The sequence below is a fragment of the Anopheles gambiae genome, chromosome 2 (assembly GCF_943734735.2).
Source record: "Anopheles gambiae chromosome 2, idAnoGambNW_F1_1, whole genome shotgun sequence".
NCBI lineage: Eukaryota > Metazoa > Arthropoda > Insecta > Diptera > Culicidae > Anopheles > Anopheles gambiae.
In genome coordinates this window covers 5,957,934-5,980,750 of record NC_064601.1, presented here as the reverse complement: position 1 = coordinate 5,980,750, position 22,817 = coordinate 5,957,934, and the positions used below count along the sequence as shown (strand labels likewise).

Below are 22,817 nucleotides of genomic sequence, written 5' to 3'. Positions count from 1 at the left end.
TAATAACCTTCCTCCCTATTCCACCGCACAGACACACACACACACAAAAGAGGGGTTGATACAGTGCACCAACCACCCATTCATCTCACTGCGCTGACAGCGAAAGTGGGAAATGGGGCGGGATGCTGCGTGCTCGCAGCTTGGTGAGATTCGCGCAATGATCCGTGGATCTCTTTGTTTCGTGATCGTACCGTTTGCATCACTCCCCTTCCGTTTTGAGGGACTGTAAAGGGCGGGGGGGTTGCAATATAACGTGGTGAATGCTTTTACTTCTCTCTTCTGAATTGTGCTAATTAGTATGTTTAATTTGTTACTGTTGGTTCATACGTTTAGTTGCAGATCGATCATGATCGTGTAGTGTTGAGTATAGTGCCCCCCTTTCGCTTGATCGTTTAATTTATTCCTATTTGCTCACAGTCGTGTTTGCTTCTAAACTCATCTTCTTCTAATTGCTCGCATTTTTTTATATTTACTTATAGCTTTCTAATCCTTTGCTAACTGGTCAAGTACCAAAACAGTCGCTGGAAACACTGCAATTGATGTCGTAATAAGGTGAGTACTACGGTAAGATGACAACCGACAATGGCACACAGAGACACACCACCTTTACCTTCAACCGGATGCTAAATTGCAAAACGAGATCATTTTCTCGTAACTTAATTGCTTGCTCACTGTTCGCACTGTTCATGCACTGATTGCTTTTACTACAACAGTACACCCAGCAGAGATGGCAAGTACACCTCACCCTTGTTTTTTCTTCTTCGTTTTTTGTTGCTATTTTTCACCAAATTTGCATGACAATGTACTTGAAAATTCACTCCATCAGCCTGGAATTACCTCATGACAACTGGGGCGTGTATTTAGTGCCTGTATCTGCTTCACCTTCCTTCTTTCCTACCAGACCTTGGCCCGGCGGTTTTGGAGCCACTTTTAATTAGTGACTTTGTTTGCATGGACAGCGTCAAGAATGAAGATGAACCTTTTTCATTTAATTGCCTGGTAATTATTTAAAAAACAAAATGATACAGCCACTTTGTTGTGCCCACCTCACACGTATCTAGAGCTTTCGAGGAGGTTTATGGCAATGCCGATTGGGCCTTTTTTTCTTCTAACTTAACGAACGTGCGTGCTGTGGATTCGTTCGTGTTTCGATCGATCGGCGATAGTGCGGTGCTAGTCGCCATTTTACCCCAGCACGAAGAGAGTGAGTGTGTGTTTTCTGAGCTCACATTTCGGCGCTATTTTAGTGTGTGTTTTAATGGTTGTTTGTGAAGATGCATCGTTCGCTAGTCCAGTATGCATCCAAAATTGATATCGTGGTGACGGTTGCCGTCCAGCGAACCTAACCATTCCTACCTTTTTTTCCTTTTGGCAGAGATTTATCCCTCGTCGGTATGGCTAGCTCCAGCAATCGAAGCGACTCCCGCCGGCACGCACCCTCCACCGCTTCCGCCCATTCGAGCACCATTCCAGGCAGCTCTTCTGCCTCTATGTCCTCCTCCGTCGGCGCTACCACCACCTCCTACCACAGCTCGATGAGCTGCTCGCCGCCTGACTCGCCCAACGCGACGCTGTCCCTGTCGGTCAGCAGCTCCTCGGCCCGGGACGCTTCCTCCCGCCGGCACGTCCTCTCGCACATCAACGACATCTTCAAGTGTACGATCTGCTTCGGCCGGCTGGAGGATCCGCACCTGTGCCCCCAGTGCTCGAAGCTGTACTGCTACGACTGTATCGGCGAGTGGCTCGATTCGGGCAGCAGCCAGAGCTGCCCGAACTGCAAGATCTTCCTGCAGCTGGATCAGCTCGTGAAGGTGCGCTGGTTCGACGACATCCAGCAGCTGCAGCGCAACCTGCGTGCGCTGACCTGCGGCAGCGAGGAGCGTGACGGCAAGCCAGGGGAGGAAAGCCTCGTGCCCGCGGCCGACCTCTGCCCGAAGCATCGCAAGCGGGTGAACTTCTACTGCTCCACCTGCGAGCAGTGCGTGTGCGAGGTGTGTGCGACGGGCGGGGACGGCGATGCGGGACAGCACCGGGACCACACGTTCAAGGCGCTGCAGGTGACGTACGAGCAGCACGTGGCCCTGCTGGACGGCGAGCTGGAGAAGGTGGAGCACTACCGGGACAAGCTGTCGCTGCTGCTGGACAAGATCGACCGCAACGTGGAGCTGATCCGGCGGGTGAAGACCGTCAAGCACAAGGAGCTGGAGGCGATCATGGTCGCCGCACTGAACAGCCTCGACCGGCAGGAGGAGCAGAAGCTGACGAAGCTGCGCGTGCACCAGTTCAAGCTGATGACCGAGATCGAGGAGGTGAACGAGAAGCTGCAGGCGATGCGCTACGACATGGAGTTCCACAGCAAGCCGCAGCTGATACAGATGAAGCCGAAGATCGTGGCCGCCTGCAATGCGATCCGGCTGATGCCGATCCGCGACTTCAAGCAGATCCGCGTACCGGCCAGCCTGAAGATGTGAGTGCGCCAGGTGCTAGCAGATCAGAGCGGGAAGGGCATCTTAATCAGCACAATTTCGTTTCATTTTTGGAATTTCAGTGAAATTCCGCACCTGTTCGAGACGGGCGTCTTTGTGGTGCAGAACTTTTCCACCTTCGACGACAACAAGGTGGTGTACTCGAACGAGTTTTCCGACTGCATGGGGCGCACCTGGCGCATCATGGCGTGGTGCGTCATATCGGAGGATCACTTCGGCATCTATCTGGAGCTGGTGCACGGCAGACCCTGCTGGTAAGCGCATTATTTCGTGGATTTGTCCTGCTTTTTGTGACTATTGATCGCGTCTCTCCCACTCGCAGGATGGAGTGTACCTTCCAGCTGATACACCTCGAGCCGGAGAAGACGATCAGCAAGACGATCCGCCAGTACTTCGACCGGACGCCCCAGAAGGGCTGGGGTTTGCGGGACTTTGTCACGCTGAAAACGATACTGGAGGAAAACTATCTGCGGCTGAACGATTCGCTCGAGCTGCTGTACAACATACGGCCCTGCTCGCCGACCGAGACGGACCATGCGCTGGATGCAGACGAATCGTCGAGCGAACATTGAGGAGGTGGAGAAGATCCTGGAAAGCACTCTGTGCCATTACTTTGTCATTTTGTTCTATTGACATTATTTTACTGTTTGTTTGCTTTTGTTTTTGTTTTTATTCTGTTCATGTTTTGTACAAGACTGATGATGAGGCAGGAGAGTGATGGATGCATTAGTGTCGTAAGATTAAAATAAAATTGTATCCTAAAGTGTAGCCACCAAGCCTTCGGTTCGATTCGTTGCGGAGATTAGGAGCGGGACAGTGGAAATGGGATGTAAAAATCATATTTATTGTTATGCCGTTGTGGCAGGGCCTCCCCGTAAAACGCTTGATGATGACGCGGTGGTGATGACGGTTGTGGCTGTGGTCAGCAAAAGTAAAAGTAATCGCTCGCCCGATGAGGCCGCACTCCGTCTCGCTACCGCCAAAGTGTCTTTGATTTGCGGCTTGACCACAGCACCGTGTGTGCCTGTGTTTCTAGTGGAGTTGCTTGCCGATCTTTTCTTATCCGGAGTTCCCACCGTGCACTGAGAGCTCTAAGCCACCGAGCCATTGCGCTTTGAGCTGGCGGCCGCTTGAGGTTTGCAATCGAGTCGAGACATGGCATGTGCATCTTTAAGGCCACGAGCGAATGCATGATAAGCAAAGCGAGCCCTCTCGGTTCGTGGTTATGCAGGCTGCCCCTCCACTAGAGAGAAGATCACATACGCCAGGAGTTGAACTCTGCGCGCGCTAACCCGTTCTGTGGTGTGATGCGCGTGAAGGTTGCGCTGAAGACGCTTCGATTATCATCATCGGCGCCCGGTTGTGAAAGGAGCTCCAGGATGGATTCGGAGTTTTTGCATGGAGCGGCGGGATTTACGATTAATTTTTGTTGTGCCCATGATCACACGTGGGAGTTTAGGCAGGATCACGCGTGGGTGGTTGCTGTGGCGGTGGGAAGCGTCGCGGAAGTGGACGATGAAATGGGAAAGAAAGACACTTTTAGAGAAATTAAAAAGTCAGATAGAAATGGTGACACAAGAATTGCGGTGGATTAGATAAAGATGAGCGTTGTGATGTTTTAACACCACAGGAGGTTGGCTCACCACAGTCAAGTAGGATATGAGACGAAATGGGACTTTCTACTACAGCTAAGGAACACCAAGATACGATTAGCAGGAATTGATCGTCTCATAACATCTTGTGCAATTGAAATCTCAATTAGAAGTAAATTACTTTCCAGTTGTTTTTGGTTTTTTGTTCGATCCGAGAGCACTGCTGTGACATAATTTGGTTTTATGCGATTCCACCTTCGGGGAATAGACTCGGCACCTTTTCCCATCAGTTCACTTAAAAGACGAGCGACCGTAGATTAAACCCCTGCTCCATCCGTTAGAAAGGGGGGGGGGGGGGGGCAGGTCGTGGCAGTTGATTGATAGGAGAGCCTCATGGTCGGGTGTTTTATCTCTACGCCTGCTACGCCTAACCGGGGGGGAAGGTATAAACTGACCTATCCGAACGACTGTCTGGTCTGGACGATTGCGAACAGGAGGATGCGTAATAAAATTAACGATCCGGCGCATGCAGCGAACGGGGGATGATACTTGGCCGTTTTTTTTTGTTTGGCCAAAGTTGTATGTTTCGTTTGTTTGTTTGCTCATTTCGGTACCTCCATGCTCATGCCATTCACTTTCAGGATGAAAATAAAGCTACCTTTCCCGGTCGGCAACGGGCACTTATTGCCGTGTTGATATTGGCGCACTGTTACCTTCGTTAGTTGATTGTTTTTTTTTGTTTTTTGCTAGGTTGGGAATTTCCACGAAAAGAAGCAGAAAGCGAAAGGTTCGGTTTGCCGTTTTGGGCTAGTAATTAGTAGGGCAGGTGTGGATGAGGAGGATCGAGATAGCCATATCACATGGGGATAGAGTAGTGTAGAATTAGTGAAGCAATTTGTGTACACACATCAAGAGATTTAGCTGAATCGATATGCTAACGTTCGGATGTCTTGAAAGGACTCTTTCCGTACTTCAACAGCTAGTCCCGAAAGCGACGAACATCGCTCACTCGCTTTGGTGCGCATTGATGTCTTTTGTTTCGGTTCTTCTGCTCTTCCTATTCGATACTCTTGTTTTTTTTTGTTGCGATCCCTCATTCAAATTGGATTTCACAGCCGTTCGCTAAAATGTGCGAAAACAGTGAGCATTCCGTGCCGAACCATTAAAAGCGCTTTAGTTTTAAAAGCAAACGAAACGTTTCGAGTCCCCCCCATTGGCCTTCAACCCGTGGCAGTGGCGATGCCGGAGCGGATGCAAAGTGCCCCGAAATGGTCGAAAATAATTAGATGATCTTTTGCTTCACACAATCGATACAGATTTAGGCAGATTCTGCTGACATGTATGTTGAAGATGAATGAGGAGGGTTGAGCGTTCGATTTAAAGATTACCGGTTGCCTAATGGCACTTGTACTAAGGCGGGAGATCTTCTGTGCTTAATACGCAGCCCATAAAGCTGCACAATTGTGCATCGTTAGAGGGCTTTGTGACTATCACTTTGTGGCCATCAGACTGTGTATGTGTGATCACCATTCGTTTTACTGCCCTACAGACCCATTGCGGGATTTAGCGAGCGTGTGTCGTCAGTGTGTGGTTCCATTGTGGGATTAACCTTTAACTGCACAACTCTGCATTTAAGTTGTTTGTGAAGGAAGTAAATAAATTGATAAAGTATGAGTTACAAATATTCAAAGACATGAATTCCCTAGAAGGAATTTAATTCATGCCTTTTTATGTACAATCTTACATAGCGTACACTGCAAGGGTTAGCAGCACTTGCTGTGACGAATCTTACTATTCTTTAGTGGCAATTGTTTCGCTCTTATTGTCTCGTGAGTGTGTATGTAGTGTAGTGCTTTCCCTTTACCTTTGATTGACAAACGGTCCAGTGTGCGGAGTGACTCAGTTGTTTTCAGTAATGCATTCAGGAATGTCTTGCGTAGACATTTCACAATAAGTTTCAGGATTTTAAAGGGTTTTTTTCATTGCACTCAGTTTGACAGAGGGCTTAAGTAATGCAATTTCCAGACATTTCCAACCAGTTTTTCCCTTCTCAATCGCTTTCAAACTCTCTCAGCGTAGTAAACACAGGCAAGCTTTAAATAATTATAATCTCGCTATTAGGCCCGCGCAAACGCTGTGATCGAGCTGATCTTCACTACCACTGGAGATGGAGCTCGCCCAACAGTCCACGGCTTACGAATGGGTATGAAAGCGATTTGTCTTAGCGAACGGTGGCACGACCGATCTCTGAGCTGATGCATTCTTCATCGGAGGTTGAGGTGAAAGGTGGAGGAAGATCTAGTTTTTTTCTTTCTCTCTTGCTGTGCCTCCTCTTTCCGCCGGCTATATGATTGTTCCATTTGCTCGCTTCGGGGGAGGATGTGTACATAAGCACAATCCACCTTCTCCCCGAACACCGAAAACTCCCTCCGAATTGGAAAACCGGTAAAATGACACCACTCAATTCTGAGCTGCAGCGAAACGGTCCTCCAAATGCGAAAAATGCAATTGTAAGAAGCTGTGCTGTGTCTTCGTTGTCGACATTGTCGATGAAAGAAATAGATGTCTAAAGATGGGCTTAGCCTGGTAATGACGCAATGGTTAATGTAAATGAATGATGGTGTGATATAATTTTCTTGCCCTCTTCCCTGCCCTCTTTGGTGTTTTCCCCTTTTTTGGGAGAGACGATCTTAGAGGTTGGGAGGAAAAATCCCCAAAACCTCCGTGAACTCCTCGAGTGAAAGATTGCGGGTGGCCGCCTGGCAAAGAAAGAGGCTTGCCAAAAGACTTTTTCTGCCGGTGATCATTACGATCATTGCAGCGATCGCTAGTCGGGAGTCGGAGGAAGTACCGGAGTCGACGATCGGGTCCGACGATAGGAGATAGTATCGTTATTATGCATTATTCATGCTTAAATTATGTACGATTTGAATCTGCTGCTGATGCTGCTGTTGCTGTTGCTGCGACGATGATGGTGATGATGGTTCAAACAGAAGTACAGAAGCAACTCGGAATTTGTGATTGCATTAGTAAGAAATGTACTTTAAAACAGAGCTCGATAATTGCGTGAGATATCTCCGCTGCAAGTCGGGCTGCAAGTCGTTTCGGGGGAACGGGTGTCATTTTACCAATTTTCTGTCATTTGATTTATTCTTTAATGAGTTGACGGGTCTCTCGAAATTACAAGACCCTCCACGGTTGCTCAACGCCGTCCGCCAAAAGGGGTAATTAGTGCGCCGGGAGGTATGAAAAGACTTACGACCGATAAGATCACCGTTACGGACCGAGGGGCAGATGCCTTTTGAATGGGATGCCTTTTTGGCCCTGTTTTTATGGTTGAACAAATTGGAGCTACGATGAAACGCGTGCCGTGCTAGCTAAAACAGTTGTCAAAAAAAAACATTGCATCTGTGTGTTGGGTAACTGAGAAGACTTTGACTATTGTGCTAAGTACACCGTGTACTGGTTTGATTTATCTAACCCGCGCACTCAGCGCAACACTATGGTTACTGTAAGGTCACTGCAACCATTCAATTATGGCCCTATTTTCCCTAGAAAGTAGCTTGCTGAAGTATTAGACCGGCGATAGAATTATTGGCCGTCTTGGCCAAGGCTCCAAGGTACGAAGGAATCACACAGTCATTACTAAAAAGTGCCCCTGCATCGCTGGACGAAAGCACTCCTCCAAAAGCCTCCTCGTAAGGTCGTTAATCCACCCCAAACTATCAAGTGGCCAGTGGCCACTAGTGAGCCGGAATGAGAACTAATTGATTGACGTGGTGAACGTAACCGTAGCCCGGCCCGAGAGACTTCCGAAAATCCGTGGCCCATTCACAAGACAAGAGCCCATTTCTCTTTGCCAACAAGTGGGGCCCAGCGCGCGCCGATGATACGCTCAATACAGACGCTACTAGAAGTGTCGAGGAAACACGGTTTGAGAAGCGGCTACAGCTTCATTCCAACCTGCTGCTCATTAGTAAGCCCCATTCAGCCGAAGCTTCGAAGCCAGCGAGCGCAATTGAAGTCGCAGTAATTATGCAACCCAGCGGCGGCATCGGACCTCCGTGTGCCAAACGATGCCACTTCCTGCAAATGTGCGCGGACATCGGATCCACACAAAACCGACCATCCAAGAATAGAGATGTGTGTGTGTGAAGGGGGGGATGATTTGATTGGCCACACGAATTGTTGGTTGAACTCTGCGGCTTCTGCGGAGGCTGCTGCGTGTGCCGATGTCCGTCCTTTTGCGCATCGACCTTGGCGCACCTGCACTGCGGGTGATGCGCGAGAAATAAGTTGAATTTAATTTGGTTACACTTTTCCACTCCATCTCTGTGCTCTCTCTCTGTCTCTGCCTGTGTGTGAAGTACTAGGTGGACATGCACTTGACTCACACTCACACTCTTGGAAGTCGTTACAAGGTCTGCCAAATGGCACTATGGATTGTCGGTATGGCTTTGCTGACTCCGAAACTCCCTCGGGCCAAATTTCCCTTTCCGCCCTGTCGGACTGTCGGACGAACCTACGAACCTGCTGCGATTGTCAGCGACGACATCTTTCACCTACTCTGCCGGGCATGTATTAGGTCCGCAGGCTCTCCTCGGGCCAAGGTAGGTTGGGACGATGCATCATCTGCCTCAACCTCAGCTTAACGGGTCAGATTTTATGTAGAGCCACTTACTGAAACACCCCAATCGATCGATTGATCGATAGACCCATTTATGACACCGTAAGTGGTCGAAATCGGGTGCTACTAGGCTTTACAAGGGGTTGAGAAACACTCTATTTCTCTCTCTGTCTCTCTCGACACGCATGACCAGTTGACCATCGGACGTCTGTGCACTACTTGAACAGTCTTAACACCTTTCCGTGTCGCTCCGTGCAAACACGGCGAACTTCTCGAACGTTTTGTTAGGCATAAGGCACCAAAACCAAAAAAATGGCCATTTAATAAGCGTAACAATGATCCTCAAGAGATGTTTCACTGTTTGCCGAGGACTTCTTGAAGCGCGCCTGCTTGTCGGTGTGCCAAGACAGTAGTGGGTCAGTTCTAAAAAACCCTCCCATACCGTGCTGCTGCTGCGGCTGCTGCTGCCTTCCAGGTAGTGGCGGGAATTCCGAGTGAAGGGAATCGGCTTGCTTAGTCGATGATCGTAGGAAGCAAAAACGAGCGCGCGCGCGCGATCATCGGTACGAAACGTAACCGCAAAACGATGCTGCTGTGGTGGAGCGCCGGAGCAGCGTGCGTAGCGTCGTGCGGAGTATGTAATTATGCAAGGTCAAACGGTTAAGACTCTCGCTTTCAAGCTCCGGCAACTCCGGCAGCCACGTACGAATTTGTGTGTTGACCTGTTCGCTGGTGCCTCCGCTGTACACGGTGTTGGAGAGGGTGAAGCTGGAAGATTGATGGAACAAAGTGATGATTTGCGTAGCGGATCAGCAGCAGCGGCAGCGGCAGCCCGGTCTGCCAAATTCGGGCGCGCGAGGGTCGAACACGCTGTGTGTTTGTCCGTCCGTCCGTCCGACGCGCAAAGGGAAAATGGTGTACCATTCGCTTTCAAAGACTGGCTAACCCGGTTGTTTTGTTGCGCTGGCCTACTGGCACCTCGGGCAAGTTAGGTCGGCCGTTTTGATTCAGTTCAGTTGGGCGAAACGGACCATGGCACGGCATGACCTAGCGAGGAAACATCATGGATGCTTTCGGTTTGAAGTTATGTAAATTCGGAGGGCCCCCGAAAGCATCCGAGATTTAGACCGAACCGAATGGCTTCTCCCAAAACCCACCCACTGTAGTACGAGCGTAAAATCGATTTATTCTGCTTCTCATCGACCATCGCCAAGTCGTCTTGAAGCGTCTGAAGCGAAACCGATATCTTCTGCCCGATTTGTTTGGCTTTGTTTCGTATTCTGCTCCGACCGAACCGATTGGCTGTTTTGGAAAGGGGTAGAAGATTTGATTGAATTGTCGGTCAGACGGCGGCGGGAGATCGGACGAGCTGAAACCAAAACCTACACCAGGAACCATGTCGCCTGACTGACAATTTGCACAGTCGTTATTCAATCCCGAAAGCGATTATACATCCGCCACCACAGAGCCAACGCTCCGGCCAATGCTGGAAAGATCTTCTTTCTTTTGCGCATCCCCCCGGCAACACGCGCGCGCACAAAATGGGCATCAGAACGAAAGCACAAAAAGCCCAACCGAGCAACCATTAGCGTAGGCAACCATTCATATAAATCTACCGCAAATGTGGACGGGGAGGAAATGCAGGTACGTAATGTACGGTTCGCGCAAAAAGGGATTGCAACATGCCGGCTTTTCTCAGCACTAGCCGCTTGGCCCGAAGACGATAAGTGATGTTGAAGGGCGACCTTTAGGCGCATGCAGCGAGATGCTAGAGAGAGAGAGGGAGATGGAAGGAGCGAGAGAGATGTCCGTTTGCATAATCGAAGGAGCAAGTCGTGTCCATCTGCAAGCGAGGGAAATAGAATATCGTTAAATTGGGAAAGCGATGTGGTTGGAGCGCTCCAGGGAGAAGACTTCCCCAGCTGTAAAGCTAACAAAAGCAGGAAGATCGAGTCCGCATTTCAGAAAGGTCACAAAGGAGAGTATGGAATTGAGATCGGATCACTTAAATGTAGCTCAAGACGAAAAAAATGTATAAAAATCATCATTCGAGAAACGAAGAGGGAAGGGTTTATTTATTTGTCAAATCTTTGAAATGCTGCTTCGCTACGAAGGTGATCTTGTTCGAGAAAGTGCGTGCAATCAATTTATGTCACCAAACATTTGGAAAGGGTCTGACCCTGTAGTACCCCCAAAAACACGTATGAATTTAAATTAAATCACTCTCGCACTTAAAGAACGTCCGTCCCGTCTCGGTGGCGTTGGAATGCAATCAATCAAGCGCCATCGAGCGCGTAACGTCTCTGCGCTTGATTCGGCTCGAACCGGTCGTATAAACGGGCCGTACCGGGGGGGGGGGCATTTACTACAATCCACAACACTAGTACGCTACAGCCCTCCCCGGTGGCTTATCTCACACACGGTGAAGAAAATAAAAACACTCAAGCAAAACATTAGTCGCAGCCACTATTTCGTAACGTATTAATGGTACTGTTGTGTGTTGTTGTGTTTTTCCTTCTTCTTCTGGCCATTTTGCCTACTGCCCAACTATGCTAAATCGACACAGAGAGACAACCAGCCAGGCAGGCAGGGAGAGGCTTCATAACGCACATTCCACGCGGTTGTACTTGCATCCGCGACCCTCTGCGGGGACCTCACGATTGCGAATCTTCCCTTCCCGGATGGTTTTGGATGGCTTACGGAAGAGACTGGTTACCTTTCACCAAACACATGGGCACACACACACACTCACTCGGTACATGGCATGGCATCAAACATCAGCCATCCTCCGAATCGTAATTTGTCCGAAGAATCACCGAGAACCCCTCTGAACGCCCCTCCAAATCGATGGTGAGAAAGTGAATACCACCCCCCTGGGCTCCTCCGTTCGATCGTACCTGGGCTACCGTGCGCGATGGCCTTGTGACATTGCATTATCGCATTTGTCAGTGGTGATTAGCCAAACTATCGAATTAATTCCAAACAGGTCTCAGGCCCATCGATCGGCTATCTGCTGCCGGTTAGGACCGGGGGCACTCTCCAGGCACAAGCGTACTTCAGACTTCCTTCAAAGCGGCAAGCTAAACAACAAAAAAAAAAAACGTGCGAAATTAAATCCACTCTCCCAGACAACCCAGAGCTGGTGACGGTGATTTTGGGGCATTGCGTTCCGAATAAAACAAAAAAAAAACACAACCTCAACCCTCTTCATCGCGCTAAAACGAGGGGAAGGCTCCCAGGTTGGCGTTGGTTCGTCGGTTACGATTCGTTCACGCCGGGCGCCGGGGAGAAGGGCTACGCTGTGGGTCGGCGGATGCGCGCCACCATGAATGGCGTCCGAACTCATCTTCCACCGACTTGACGGCCGACGGTCTCCGACAGCGGCTTTTCGCGGCGGGGTTTTGAAGCCCCTAGCCGTTTGAACCGATCGTGGTGTGCGTGTGTGTGTGCTGGGGAGGGGGGAATGATGCCGCCACTCGTGGCGTCTTCGGATGCTGATGAGGGGTCGGATGCGCCTGGTATAAATAATCATTGCACTTCAAGACTCAGCAACAGTTTCAAATTGTGCATTGTTCCAGCAGCAGTAGCAGCAGCAGCAGCAGCAGCAGCACCAACCAAGCCGTCTAGAAAAATCGGTGGAAAACACCTCGTTGTGTGTCCTGTGTTTCTTGTTTTGTGTGTTTCGCTCGAAGGAAGCAATCAAAGCGATGAAGGTGTTTGTGGTGCTAAGTGTAGTGCTGGCGTGCGCTGCCGCCCGTCCGGAAGCCGGATTCTCGTCCTACTCGTCGGCCCCGTCGTTCACCTCGGTCGGCGACTTTGGTGGCCCCTACTCAGGTCCGTAACCGTGTCGGCAAACCGTGACATAAAGTGATCCGGGAATGTTCTGCCAGGAGAGCTCGGCCTCCAGTTCAGAATGCTTTAGATCAATGCAATCTACCCACCCGGTGCCTGTAAACTAAAGAAAGCACCTTCTTGTGTCTCGATCCAACAGGTAGCAGCTCGGGCGGAAGCTCCGGCTACAACTACAACCCGGCGCCGCAGATCGTGCAGAAGCACATCTACGTGCACGTGCCGCCGCCAGAGAAGGAGGAGGTCCACTATCCGCGTGTGAGCCCGGTAGCGCCGGCCCAGAAGCACTACAAGATCATCTTCATCAAGGCGCCGTCCCCGCCGGCCCCGAAGGCCCCGATCATCCCGGTGCAGCCGCAGAACGAGGAGAAGACGCTGGTCTACGTGCTGCACAAGAAGCCGGAGGAGCCGCAGGACATCGTCATCCCGACGCCGCCACCGACCAAGCCCAGCAAGCCGGAGGTGTACTTCATCAAGTACAAGACCCAGAAGGAGCAGTCGCAGCCCAAGCCCGAATACGGACCGCCCGGCCAGTCGGGACCGTACTAAATCCGCTCCACTGCTGTTCTCATCTTGCACGCTCATCCATACAAGACCACGCCACATCAGCCAGGAAATCATGCATTTTTCATGCCGTACTCCGAAGAAGGACCAACGAGATTAGAGACGGGATCGAGTCGATCGCTCGATCGCGAACCGAACGCTACCATTCCTGCTGTTTCGCAGGTCAGGAACGGATTAGCGTTCTGGTGCCTGTATATAGATCATGTATTGCTTTGTTTTCTTATTTCGATACGTATTGTTTTCCCTTATTCATCCTTTCTTTCCATCTACTGTTCTTTAGCGAAGAGAAGAGAAGAATCTTATATCAAGAGAGAGACATAGAGAGAGATAACAAGAAACGATAGACGACGAAAGGATTAGTAAAACGACGGTAGCTAAAATAGGAAACAGTTGGTACGGTTTCGAGCTGGCAATTTTGAAAAAAAGGAAGAGAGAGAGAGAAGGAGGGAAGGAATGAGACAACCAGGACCAGGCAAAGAGAGATAGAGAGAAAGCCATAGTCGTTACCATTTGTTATTTATTACTGTAAGAATATCGCATACACACTGAGCGAGCGTTTCTGTTGCCCGTGCTGGCCCTTCCAGGTCGATCGAGGCTTCGAGGCGCCCCTCAAGTAGAATAAAAAAAGTAACGGTGACAAATTTTTTATTTAAACAAAACATGCTGCAAAGTCTTCATTTATTCTGGTTTGCTACTCCAATTCATTTACGAACGATGGTTAAATGGTGCTGTGATGGGAGATGGTATAACAGCGACCCACTGTAACCCCCCGCCACTGGGTCCGGAGTTAATTTGAGTTAATTTTACCAAACTGCGGAAGCGAAAGAGGTCAAAAGGCACACACCATTTCAAAGCTCTGCTGCGGTAGAAAAAGAAGAGGAGAAAAAGAAGGAGAAGCGAAAAATCTGCATGAGACCTTCGTACGATAGAGTGCTTCGAGATGCTTCGTAACTTGCACAACGCGTAACGCGCGCGCGCGCGCGGAATGTGGTTCTGTTTTGATCCGTTTGCGGTCGCTGCAATCTTAACTCTACATTAGGAAGAGCGCCGTGAAGAGCGGATGAGCGCCGACATGACGACATCGGGGCGCCATACGCGCGTCAAGGAAAAGTGTAATTTCTATTACACACTCACGAAAACATCGCGGCTGGAGAAGCGGGGATTGAGGAGGACGATTGAGAGTTGGAATGGGACCTGGGTGGAAGCGATCGCGATGGTTCTGTGCTGTGCAGAGGATTGGTGCACCACTTTTCGGTCACTTTCCGATGCGTATGCGTGGTTTCGTTGATGGATGCTCAAGGCTGGATGGAAATGGACGTAGGAAAAACAAAAACCCCTCAGAATGGTACAAATCGATGTTGGAAGATGAGCCGAGCCTAGCAGCATGTGCAGGAGCTTAAACGATCCTCTTACAAAGCAATGATTTGGACCAGTAGTCCAGTAATACCTCGTTTAGGATGTTTTGGGCATAATTGCTCCCCGGCGACGGCCTTCCCGGGGGGTCAGATGAAATGGGCAAAGTAATGGTTTAATTTTCGACCGGTTTACCTTCAGCCTGACATGCTGGTGCTGGCAAATTGATAATCGAGCGGCGATTTGTCCGGGTTTGGCGAGGAATAAAAAAAAACCCAGTCTCATCATCATGTGAGTGGCCAGCCTGGTTACATACATTTGATTACAACCCCCGGATGAGGAAAAGAGATGAAGAGAAAGGCCACAGACATAGAAAAAGGAAGGCGAAATTCAAAAGATGCTGATCGCGATCGCGATCGTATGTGTGTGTGTGTACTCGATTATCGGGCACCTGTTGGGGAACATCGAGCTGCACCTTCGCGATACGTGACTTTGAACGAGCAATTTATGCTAGGCAGGCAGACATCGCCGCTGATGGTGAACATTAGGATGATTAACACGCATCTCGGTACTCGCTGGGAGTCTCAGGGGGACCACGGACGGATGGTGAAGGGAATGAGCATTGCAAAAACACCCCCCAACACACACATACACAACAAAAAAGATTGCAAAGAAAACAACCGAAACCCAAACATCGGGCTCGGTGATTGTCCGGCCAACCTCACTTGATCGCTTCAGCGCCGTCCCGAGGCGACAAATCGTGGCCAATTCGCACCACTAATTACATACCATGCAGAGGGAAGGGCGGGGGAAAGGACGAGCAGAACATCAACATTATCAACGGGGAAGGGGGCAGGTGGGACAGGAGTGCCATCGCCATACATTCTCTTTCGCGAGCGGATCCGATCATCGTTATCGATCAGCGCCGTCGAGGGCCCTTTCACAACGGTCCCGTTCCTTGGTAGGTACGCAACCACCTGCACCAGCCCACCTGGACAATGTGCTTCGGCCGGCTCAACTTCGATTGCATAAGGCGCCGTGGGGACGAGGAGATGGCAACACGGTAGAGGAGTTCGTTGTTGTATTAGCTATGGGGTTTTTCCTTTGTTTTATTAACACACAACACCAGAAGAATGTTCAAGATTCGTGTAAGTGTTGGCAGATATTAGTGGATGGACTGCAGGAGTGCCTTTCCTTTTGTGCGGACGGGTCCCTAACTGAGCTAGAAGATCTGTGAGTTTGACTAAAGCTAACGAAGAATGGACTTTCCATCCCTAGTACACGTTCGACACGAATGCGTCGAGTGTGCCACCGACGGCCAGTGGCGCACTGTTGGTCTTGCTGCACTTGCCGCACGACTTCTTCGAACCACGCTGACGACCACTGCTGCTGCTGCTGGTGCTAGAACTCAAGCTCGAGCTCAAGCCCGTGCTTGAGCCGTATCCCGTTCCACCAGAAGAATAGCCAGACAGGCCAATGTTGGTCACTTTAATGCTCTGCGCCTTGTGGGCGCTGTTGCTGCTGGCCGTGCTGCTCACGTACGACGAGGACGGTGCCGACGTGGAAGACGACGCAACGGAGTGGACGGTGGTCACCTTGACCGGTGCCGGCGTCGTGCTGTAGTACGATCCCTCCGGAACGACGATCGGTGCAAAGCTGCTGCTGTACACTCCACCGTACCCGGACAGATCGGCCGCTTCGAAGGCACCGGCACTAGCACCACTGCTGAGGCTGCTGCTGCTGCTACTGCTGCCACCGAACGTACCGGCAGAAGAGTGCTGCTCCTCGTGATGGTGGTAGGAGTGTTGCTCCTGCTTCTTGGTCTTGTACTTGATGAAGTACACCTCCGGCTTGCTGGGCTTGGCAGTCGCTGGTGCAGGCACAACGATCTCCTGCTCCAGCTCGGGCTTCTTGTGCAGCACGTAGACGAGTGTCTTCTCCTCGTTGACCGGTGGCTGGGGCAGCACGACCTTGCTGACGGTCGGCGGGGACGGCGCCTTGATGAAGATGATCTTGTAGTGCTTCTGCTTGGTGTAGGTCGGCAGTATCACTTTCTGGTGGATTTCTTCCTTCTCTTCCGGTGCGACATGCACGTACACGTGCTTGTGGACCTCCTCCTTGACGACGGGCTGCTGCACGTAGTGCACGGATGCTTCGTGGTGTTGATGATGGTGCTGCTGCTCGTGATGATGCGCCTGCTGCGATTGGTGCTGATGTACGTTGGTGAAGTATTCGACCTGTGGCTCAGCGTGATGATGCACCTGATGTTCAACGGTCTGATGTTGTTGGTGATGATGTTCTTGTTGGTGGTGCTGCTGTTGCTGCTCCTGATGCTGGTAGTGGTAGTGTCCGGCAGTGGAAGATCCACCCGACACGGCCACCTGAGCGTGAGCTACTGGCAGCGACAAATGATGCTGCTGCTGCTGATGTCCAGAAGAAGCACTGAGGTACGACGAGGACTCGCCATGAGTAGCGGTTTGTGGTGCGTAGAAGTGCACCTGGCTGTGCTGGAACGGTGACAGCTGCTCGTGCGCGGGCTCTTCACAGTCGTCCACCGCACTGGCGGCAGCGGATGCACCCGTGCCGGCGGAAGTAAACAGTACACTAGCACTCGAGGTAGCCGAATGACCACCGTGGCCCGAGCTGGATCCATGGGGCGTGAAGTAACTGTAGCCTTCGGGTCTGGCACTAGCCAGTGCCAGCGCCAAGGCACTTAACACCACAAAACACTTCATCTTAGAACTTCAGTATGGCACCTACTTCCAGCGAGAACTAGCTCAACTCACTGCCACCAATTGCGCACTATTTGATGTGGGTCCGCAGACGCACTCGCTTAAAAGTTCAACTGAGTCACTGTGTGAGGTTAGTATCTCAAAAACTCCAAAACTCAACAACCGTCAACGTACGCCAACGGACACTCCCTGGGTACTGTCCAAAAAAAGGCACAACTGCTCCAGTTTTATATGGCGCACCGAATTCGTCCTCCACGTCCTTCTCTCCTGCGCGCCGCTGGGTTCCCCTTGTCCGAAGCTCAGATTATCACCCTCCTTGGTGTTTGGTAGTCCGGTTTTCGATTTGTACTCGAACGCTTTCCCCCCCGCGTCGGTTTCGTTCGATATTCGGAAGGACATCATGGTCAGCATCGGCATCGGTGGTTCGGGCGCGCATTACATAATAACAACCAGGCCCAGGCCACCAGGTTGTGCCAACAACCCCAAAAAACGCAAACAAAACGAAAACTGAAGCAAAAATGTGCGAGCAAGTGAAACGGTATCAGAGGGTCGGTTTGTTGTCGGCCCCGTTCAGGCCTTCCTGCTCTGCGCCTCTCGCTCCGAGCCCTGCAAACGGGAGGAGGAAAGGAGATCAAATTAACCGAAGTCAGCTTCGCGCCCACGGACACTGCGAGGCATTCCTGCTAAGGGGGGAAGTGTTTGTGGTCCCCCCCATCAGCAGCAGGACTGATTGGTTTCTTGCGTTCGAAGTTCGAAAGCAGAAAGCGAGAAGGAAAGTGACTGCATACGAAAGACAAATGTCCCGCCGCAAGGCGCATTGGAGTCTGCAACGAGTTGGCACTCATTTACCTTTTGTTTTGATCTTCTTGCATGCGTTTTCCGTCGCCCAAGGAGCCAGAGGGGTCCCCTGCCGGGTCTAGGGTGGATTATCTGTTCGAGGTCAGCTCGGAAATCTCTCGGCCTCTGGGTCGTCGGCTGGTGTGAGATGACATCAGGCCGCAGAGCAGAAGAGAGGGTTACCCTTGCGCTCACGGTTCTTCAGTGGGTGCTGAAGGGCGTATCAGCGCTCTCGGGTAACGTGTCAGCTTTATCAGACCTAATTGACGGCGGGCTGCTATTCCCTGCACCGACTCAATCAACCGATTATGCATAACGCGCCCAATTGTGTCACACACGCATTAGTCCGCGCCTCGGAACGGACCTCGGTGCATACGTTTGATTGTGTGTTTGATTTATGGCGTACAAGCGGACGACCGTGCTGCCTAACCGGACAACTCTTACGAGGTCACCACTCACCTGTCACCCGGGTGGCGATTCCCGCACTCTCTTTCCCACCGGATCCGGCGCCCGGTGAGTGGTAACGGCGCTGTAACGCGGCTCCCGATGTAGGTAAAATTCGAAAGGGAGTATACTTTCTTCGGTTTCGATGAATTTGGCAATCGGTGACGTAAGAGCCAGCAAGCTCCTTATTATTTCCGTTCCCTTTTTATGCGCGCGAATCCCGAAGAGGTAATCTTAAGAACAGATCACTTGCGTAATAGTCCGTGGTCCTTTCGTTTCGAAGATTCCAGGAAGATCGGAAAGCTTGGAGTTTTTTTGTGGCCACTCACCTGTCTCTTTCACATTACACCGCGTGATCCGAGATAGTGTTTGGCCTTGGCGAGTCGTCGTGTTCTCTTCGGGGCTATGGACAAACGGGATGTTGTGCTGAAGCGGTAAAAGTGGTCCGTCCTTGGAATGTCTGCACGGAAAGCTGGGGGAGTTGACTTATGGAATGAGGTTTTCGGTGATAATAGCCAATCGTTGGTAGCTCCAGATGTTGCTCTGTATCGTGATCGATGCAAGAACTTTACACTGTGAGAAACACAGTTTCGACTTGAGGTGAATGTAAGCGATGGAATTCTTGCGACATGTTTATGATCACTCTCACTCTTATGATCACAGATCACTCTTGAAGTTGGAAGCACGAAAGCTCATACCAACCAGAGTGACCTACCCGCTGGGCATTCGGGGCGGGTCGTGTCAGAAAAGGAAGAAATTTAGAGGACACACAATGATTGCACCCTGACGGACGACGAAAACCGTCGGACCAGGCTGTTCGCTTCCTTTACTTCAAATTGCTTGGAACGAACGAACGGAAAGTGGGAAAGAAAACCGACCGATCGATTAATTACGGGCGTCTCGACAAGCTGGCCCTGAAATTACACACCACACCCGGACGAACACACGCTGATGAGGTGCAAAAGAGGCAAATTGTACCCTTTTCTGGGGGAGATAGTATGCTCGATTCTTGACCACCCGCACTACCCGCGGAGTATGCTGATTGGTAATTCGATTCGATGGCGCAAGGTCGTTCTGGTCATTTTCCGACTCCTCCCTGGGTGACACCGGGTGCGACCGGTTCGGTATTGGTATTGGATGCATCGCCGGAGACAGTACGGTGGAAATCGTACGGTGTTCTGCTCCAAGAATAGCTAACCTCGTTTCTGCGGTCGCGTCCGTTGCGTAGAGCGCGTTCGCGTTCCGGTGTCATCTGGTGGGCGCGATCGAACAGGGAGCCGCCGTGCGTTCCTTACGTTCGACGTTCGAAGCGATTGTCTCGCAGTTTTGAGCAGCAGCAACAGGTAATACACGCACGCACGCACGCACGCAAACAGTACGCCTGTCCCAGTTTCTTCTCCGGCGTGTTCGGCGCATTCTTGACCGATCGGGTGGGTGAGTGTTTTGCTCCCGAAATCGGTTGAATGGCGCCATCCGCGCACCGTGCGTAGTGGATCTTGTCAAGGGACACGAGGGGTGATGATTGGAATAGAATGGAGCTCCTTACCAAAAAAAACACGATCTCTTGTTCCAATCGTGTGAAAGCTAATAAAATGGATGCTTCATCTACAACTGCTAGAAACTTAGAAGCGATCGAGCTCTGTTAACTGTCTCTAAGCAAATGGCCTTAAGCGTCGTCATTTGTTGCAAATCTACCTCGACGCATTTACGTCCATCATGCTCTGATCATCGCTTGATCGATGTTTCGCATCACAAGCGAGACAAAACGTCCGCCCGTGCTTCTTGGCGCTGTCTTTCTTTCCTATCCCTTTGCTGTGGGGAGGAAAAAGTGCAGCCCGGCGTGAAATGAAAATATCATCCAATATCTAGGTTATGGCTTCCCGTGTGCGAGCTCGAGATGCTAGCACACCCTCGACCCTGCCCTGCGGTGCAGTTTGCTGCAGGTCGGACACAGGACACAGACACACACACACACACAGCACATCGTCGTCGTCATAAAATTTTGACCGAACCGCGATGCATTTTCCGCACCCAATTTACGTCGGTACATCGCAACGGTGGTAGACTTGACATTTGCGGACCGGCCGGATCGTGTCAAGCCATCCGAACAAACCCCCGGTCCTAAGAGGCAGGCGGGGGTCGACTGGCGGCCAGATCGGGTTCAGCTCAAATTGAGCGGAAATAAAAGATTGTCATCAACCGTACACCACCAGGCACCGGCCTAGCTCTAGCACTCTACGTGCAATGGGCCGTCCTTGTCCGATGAAAGTCCCAACCCAGGCAGGCAGTTGGAATTGGGCGCGAAAATAAACACCCAGGAAATCCTGAGTACGCGAGTTTCGAAAGTGCCAAAAGCCAGCTCGCACGCTAGCCTGATTGGCGCACTTGGGGGGGGTGCGCAGCGCACTTCAAAACGTCACCGCGACAGCTGAATGCATCAGTGAAAGGCACGAAGATGCAGAACAGTTGGTTTCGCGTCGCGATGGTCGGCTGACAGGTTCAGGTTGGTGTGGCCGATGTAGCCAAAACCCTGTCAACGGTGGCAGTGCCGAGAAGCCCTTTTCGGTTGGCGATGGAAGGTGGAGCTCGGGCAGAAGAGCACCATGAATTGCGTAATTCGGGGCGAAGGGACAAATTGGATGGATGGAGGAAGCCAGGAATTACCAGAAGTGCGTGGCGCCTTGGCTTCAGCTGTCCACAACAGTCTTGAGAGTCCGATGACGTGAGCTGGTAGTACCGTTTCGATGATTGTTAACGATTCTTTACGGCTTATCACACACACGCACCGTCGACTTCATTACGCAGCGTTACGGAGTTGATCTGCCGATCGTGATCGTTGGAATTATATCAGACGAAATTATTACAGCAGCCCGACGATCGCAAAAAGCTACTCACCCCCCAAGGGTCTACACATTCATCTTACTTCGGTGTTGAAGATCGTGCCGCACCTTTTGGATTCGATTCAACAAGTTGTCAGCGAAATATAATGTTATTGTTATTTATGAGACAGTTTAATTTGAAAGCCAAATTTAACTCGTTAACTCGTTGTTGCTTCCCACCCCACTACCTCCCTCACTCTGGGGGTGTCTGCTGCGGCAGGTTGGTTTATGGGAACATAAAGTGGTGTGCACTTGTGCGATTGTGTGCGCGATAAAACCCCCCGAAATGGAGTGCATCTGTTTTGAATCGTTCAGGCGCAGGTTGGAGTCGTCGGTGGTGAGAGATTTTGAATGTGATGTAAATTACCCTGTAAGACTTTAATTTCCCGCTGGACGCGATGTTCGAAGGTAGAGAGAACCAGGTGGGAGACTCAGTAGCATCAACAGGTCGGCGCAGGTCAATCGATTTTTATTCGAGTGAGTGCTGAATTATGGGCATGCATTATCAAAGATCAGTGTTTATCATGTTTATTTGACTTTTATCTTTATAGCAAATAGCAACGCTACTTGTGCGTTGGATCTGTGGTACAGTCATCAAGGTGTAGGACTTTACAACAAGGTCGTCAAGTGTTCAAATCTTGAGTTGACAGAGCTCTATTTGCCTTTTCATAGGTAAGCCAGTAAGTCACGTAGGGCCAAATAAGATACTTAGTAACAACTGACTCCCTCACTAACACCATCTCTTACGGAGACCTTGTAGAACAACGAGCATTGCATTAGAACATGGGCTCGTTTTAAGGTGAGTGGCTCTCGTTCTTTGGCATCCTTGAAAGTGCACACATTTCTCATGCCTTATGTGTCCAGTAAGCTCATCGGCGAATTGTTCTTCATGCGGGGGGGGAGGCTACAACTACACCAGGTCACGCATTCGGTCACGGCTCGGCACGCTGTGATCTGCTCTCCAGATGGGATGTTTTTGATTCAATGTTAATAAGTGCAGGCACGTTTCGCCTCCGCACTTTTAAAGTGCATTCTGTCATAAGTCGTGCTGGCTACTGTCAACCGCCGTGTCCCGTTCACCTTTTCCACGAAGGTGCATCCATCTTGCAAGATTAATAGAGCGGAGAAATAATTAAAGCAAAGCCGGGCGGGTGACATTGTAGCGAAATCGGAATGCATCCGTCCCTCTGTAATGGTGCAACGGTGCCGGTTTTCCATAAAAAGATGAGAAACTAATTTAGCACCAGGCTGGCTTTCCCAGTGAGAAAGAGAGCAACGGCAGCGAGAAATTCATTATTTCGTTGACCACTTTTACTTCGGTGTTGGTTTTTTTTTGCGCTCGCTCGACAGAGTTGCATAAATAACAGCGTGCAATTGCTTTAGGGCGCAGTGGGCAGAAGAAAAAGAAAAAGAGCGGAAAGATCGGCAATGTTTTAATTTTCGTTTCATTTGTT

At 50.6% G+C, this 22,817-nt stretch overlaps 3 protein-coding genes across 5 annotated transcripts; 2 read left to right on the top strand and 1 right to left on the bottom strand.

Moving 5' to 3' along the window:
- Positions 1-96: 96 nt before the first annotated feature.
- LOC4576818 (E3 ubiquitin-protein ligase TRIM37) lies at positions 97-3,254 on the top strand. 3 transcript variants are annotated; one of them, XM_061646840.1, is made up of 5 exons: positions 97-256; positions 480-552; positions 1,376-2,467; positions 2,549-2,740; positions 2,809-3,254. In XM_061646840.1, the coding sequence occupies exons 3-5, from the start codon at positions 1,395-1,397 to the stop codon at positions 3,056-3,058; spliced, it is 1,515 nt and encodes a 504-aa protein (XP_061502824.1). In that variant the 5' UTR covers positions 97-256; positions 480-552; positions 1,376-1,394; the 3' UTR covers positions 3,059-3,254. The 3 variants fall into 3 exon arrangements, with proteins under 3 accessions (XP_061502824.1, XP_061502823.1, XP_001238507.2); XM_061646839.1 differs by lacking the exon at positions 97-256 and having other exon boundaries at positions 412-552; XM_001238506.2 differs by lacking the exons at positions 97-256; positions 480-552 and adding an exon at positions 1,104-1,294.
- An 8,997-nt stretch (positions 3,255-12,251) lies between these two features.
- Positions 12,252-13,777, top strand: LOC3290486 (titin). The gene is made up of 2 exons (XM_551277.5): positions 12,252-12,539; positions 12,697-13,777. Exons 1-2 carry the CDS (start codon positions 12,413-12,415, stop codon positions 13,101-13,103), a joined length of 534 nt encoding a protein of 177 aa, XP_551277.4. The 5' UTR covers positions 12,252-12,412; the 3' UTR covers positions 13,104-13,777.
- Positions 13,778-15,543: 1,766 nt separating this feature from the next.
- On the bottom strand, positions 15,544-17,420 carry LOC11176124 (probable nuclear hormone receptor HR38). The gene has a single exon (XM_003435818.2). The coding sequence runs from the start codon at positions 17,204-17,206 to the stop codon at positions 15,746-15,748; it is 1,461 nt and encodes a 486-aa protein (XP_003435866.2). The 5' UTR covers positions 17,207-17,420; the 3' UTR covers positions 15,544-15,745.
- Between the last annotated feature and the right edge of the window lie 5,397 nt (positions 17,421-22,817).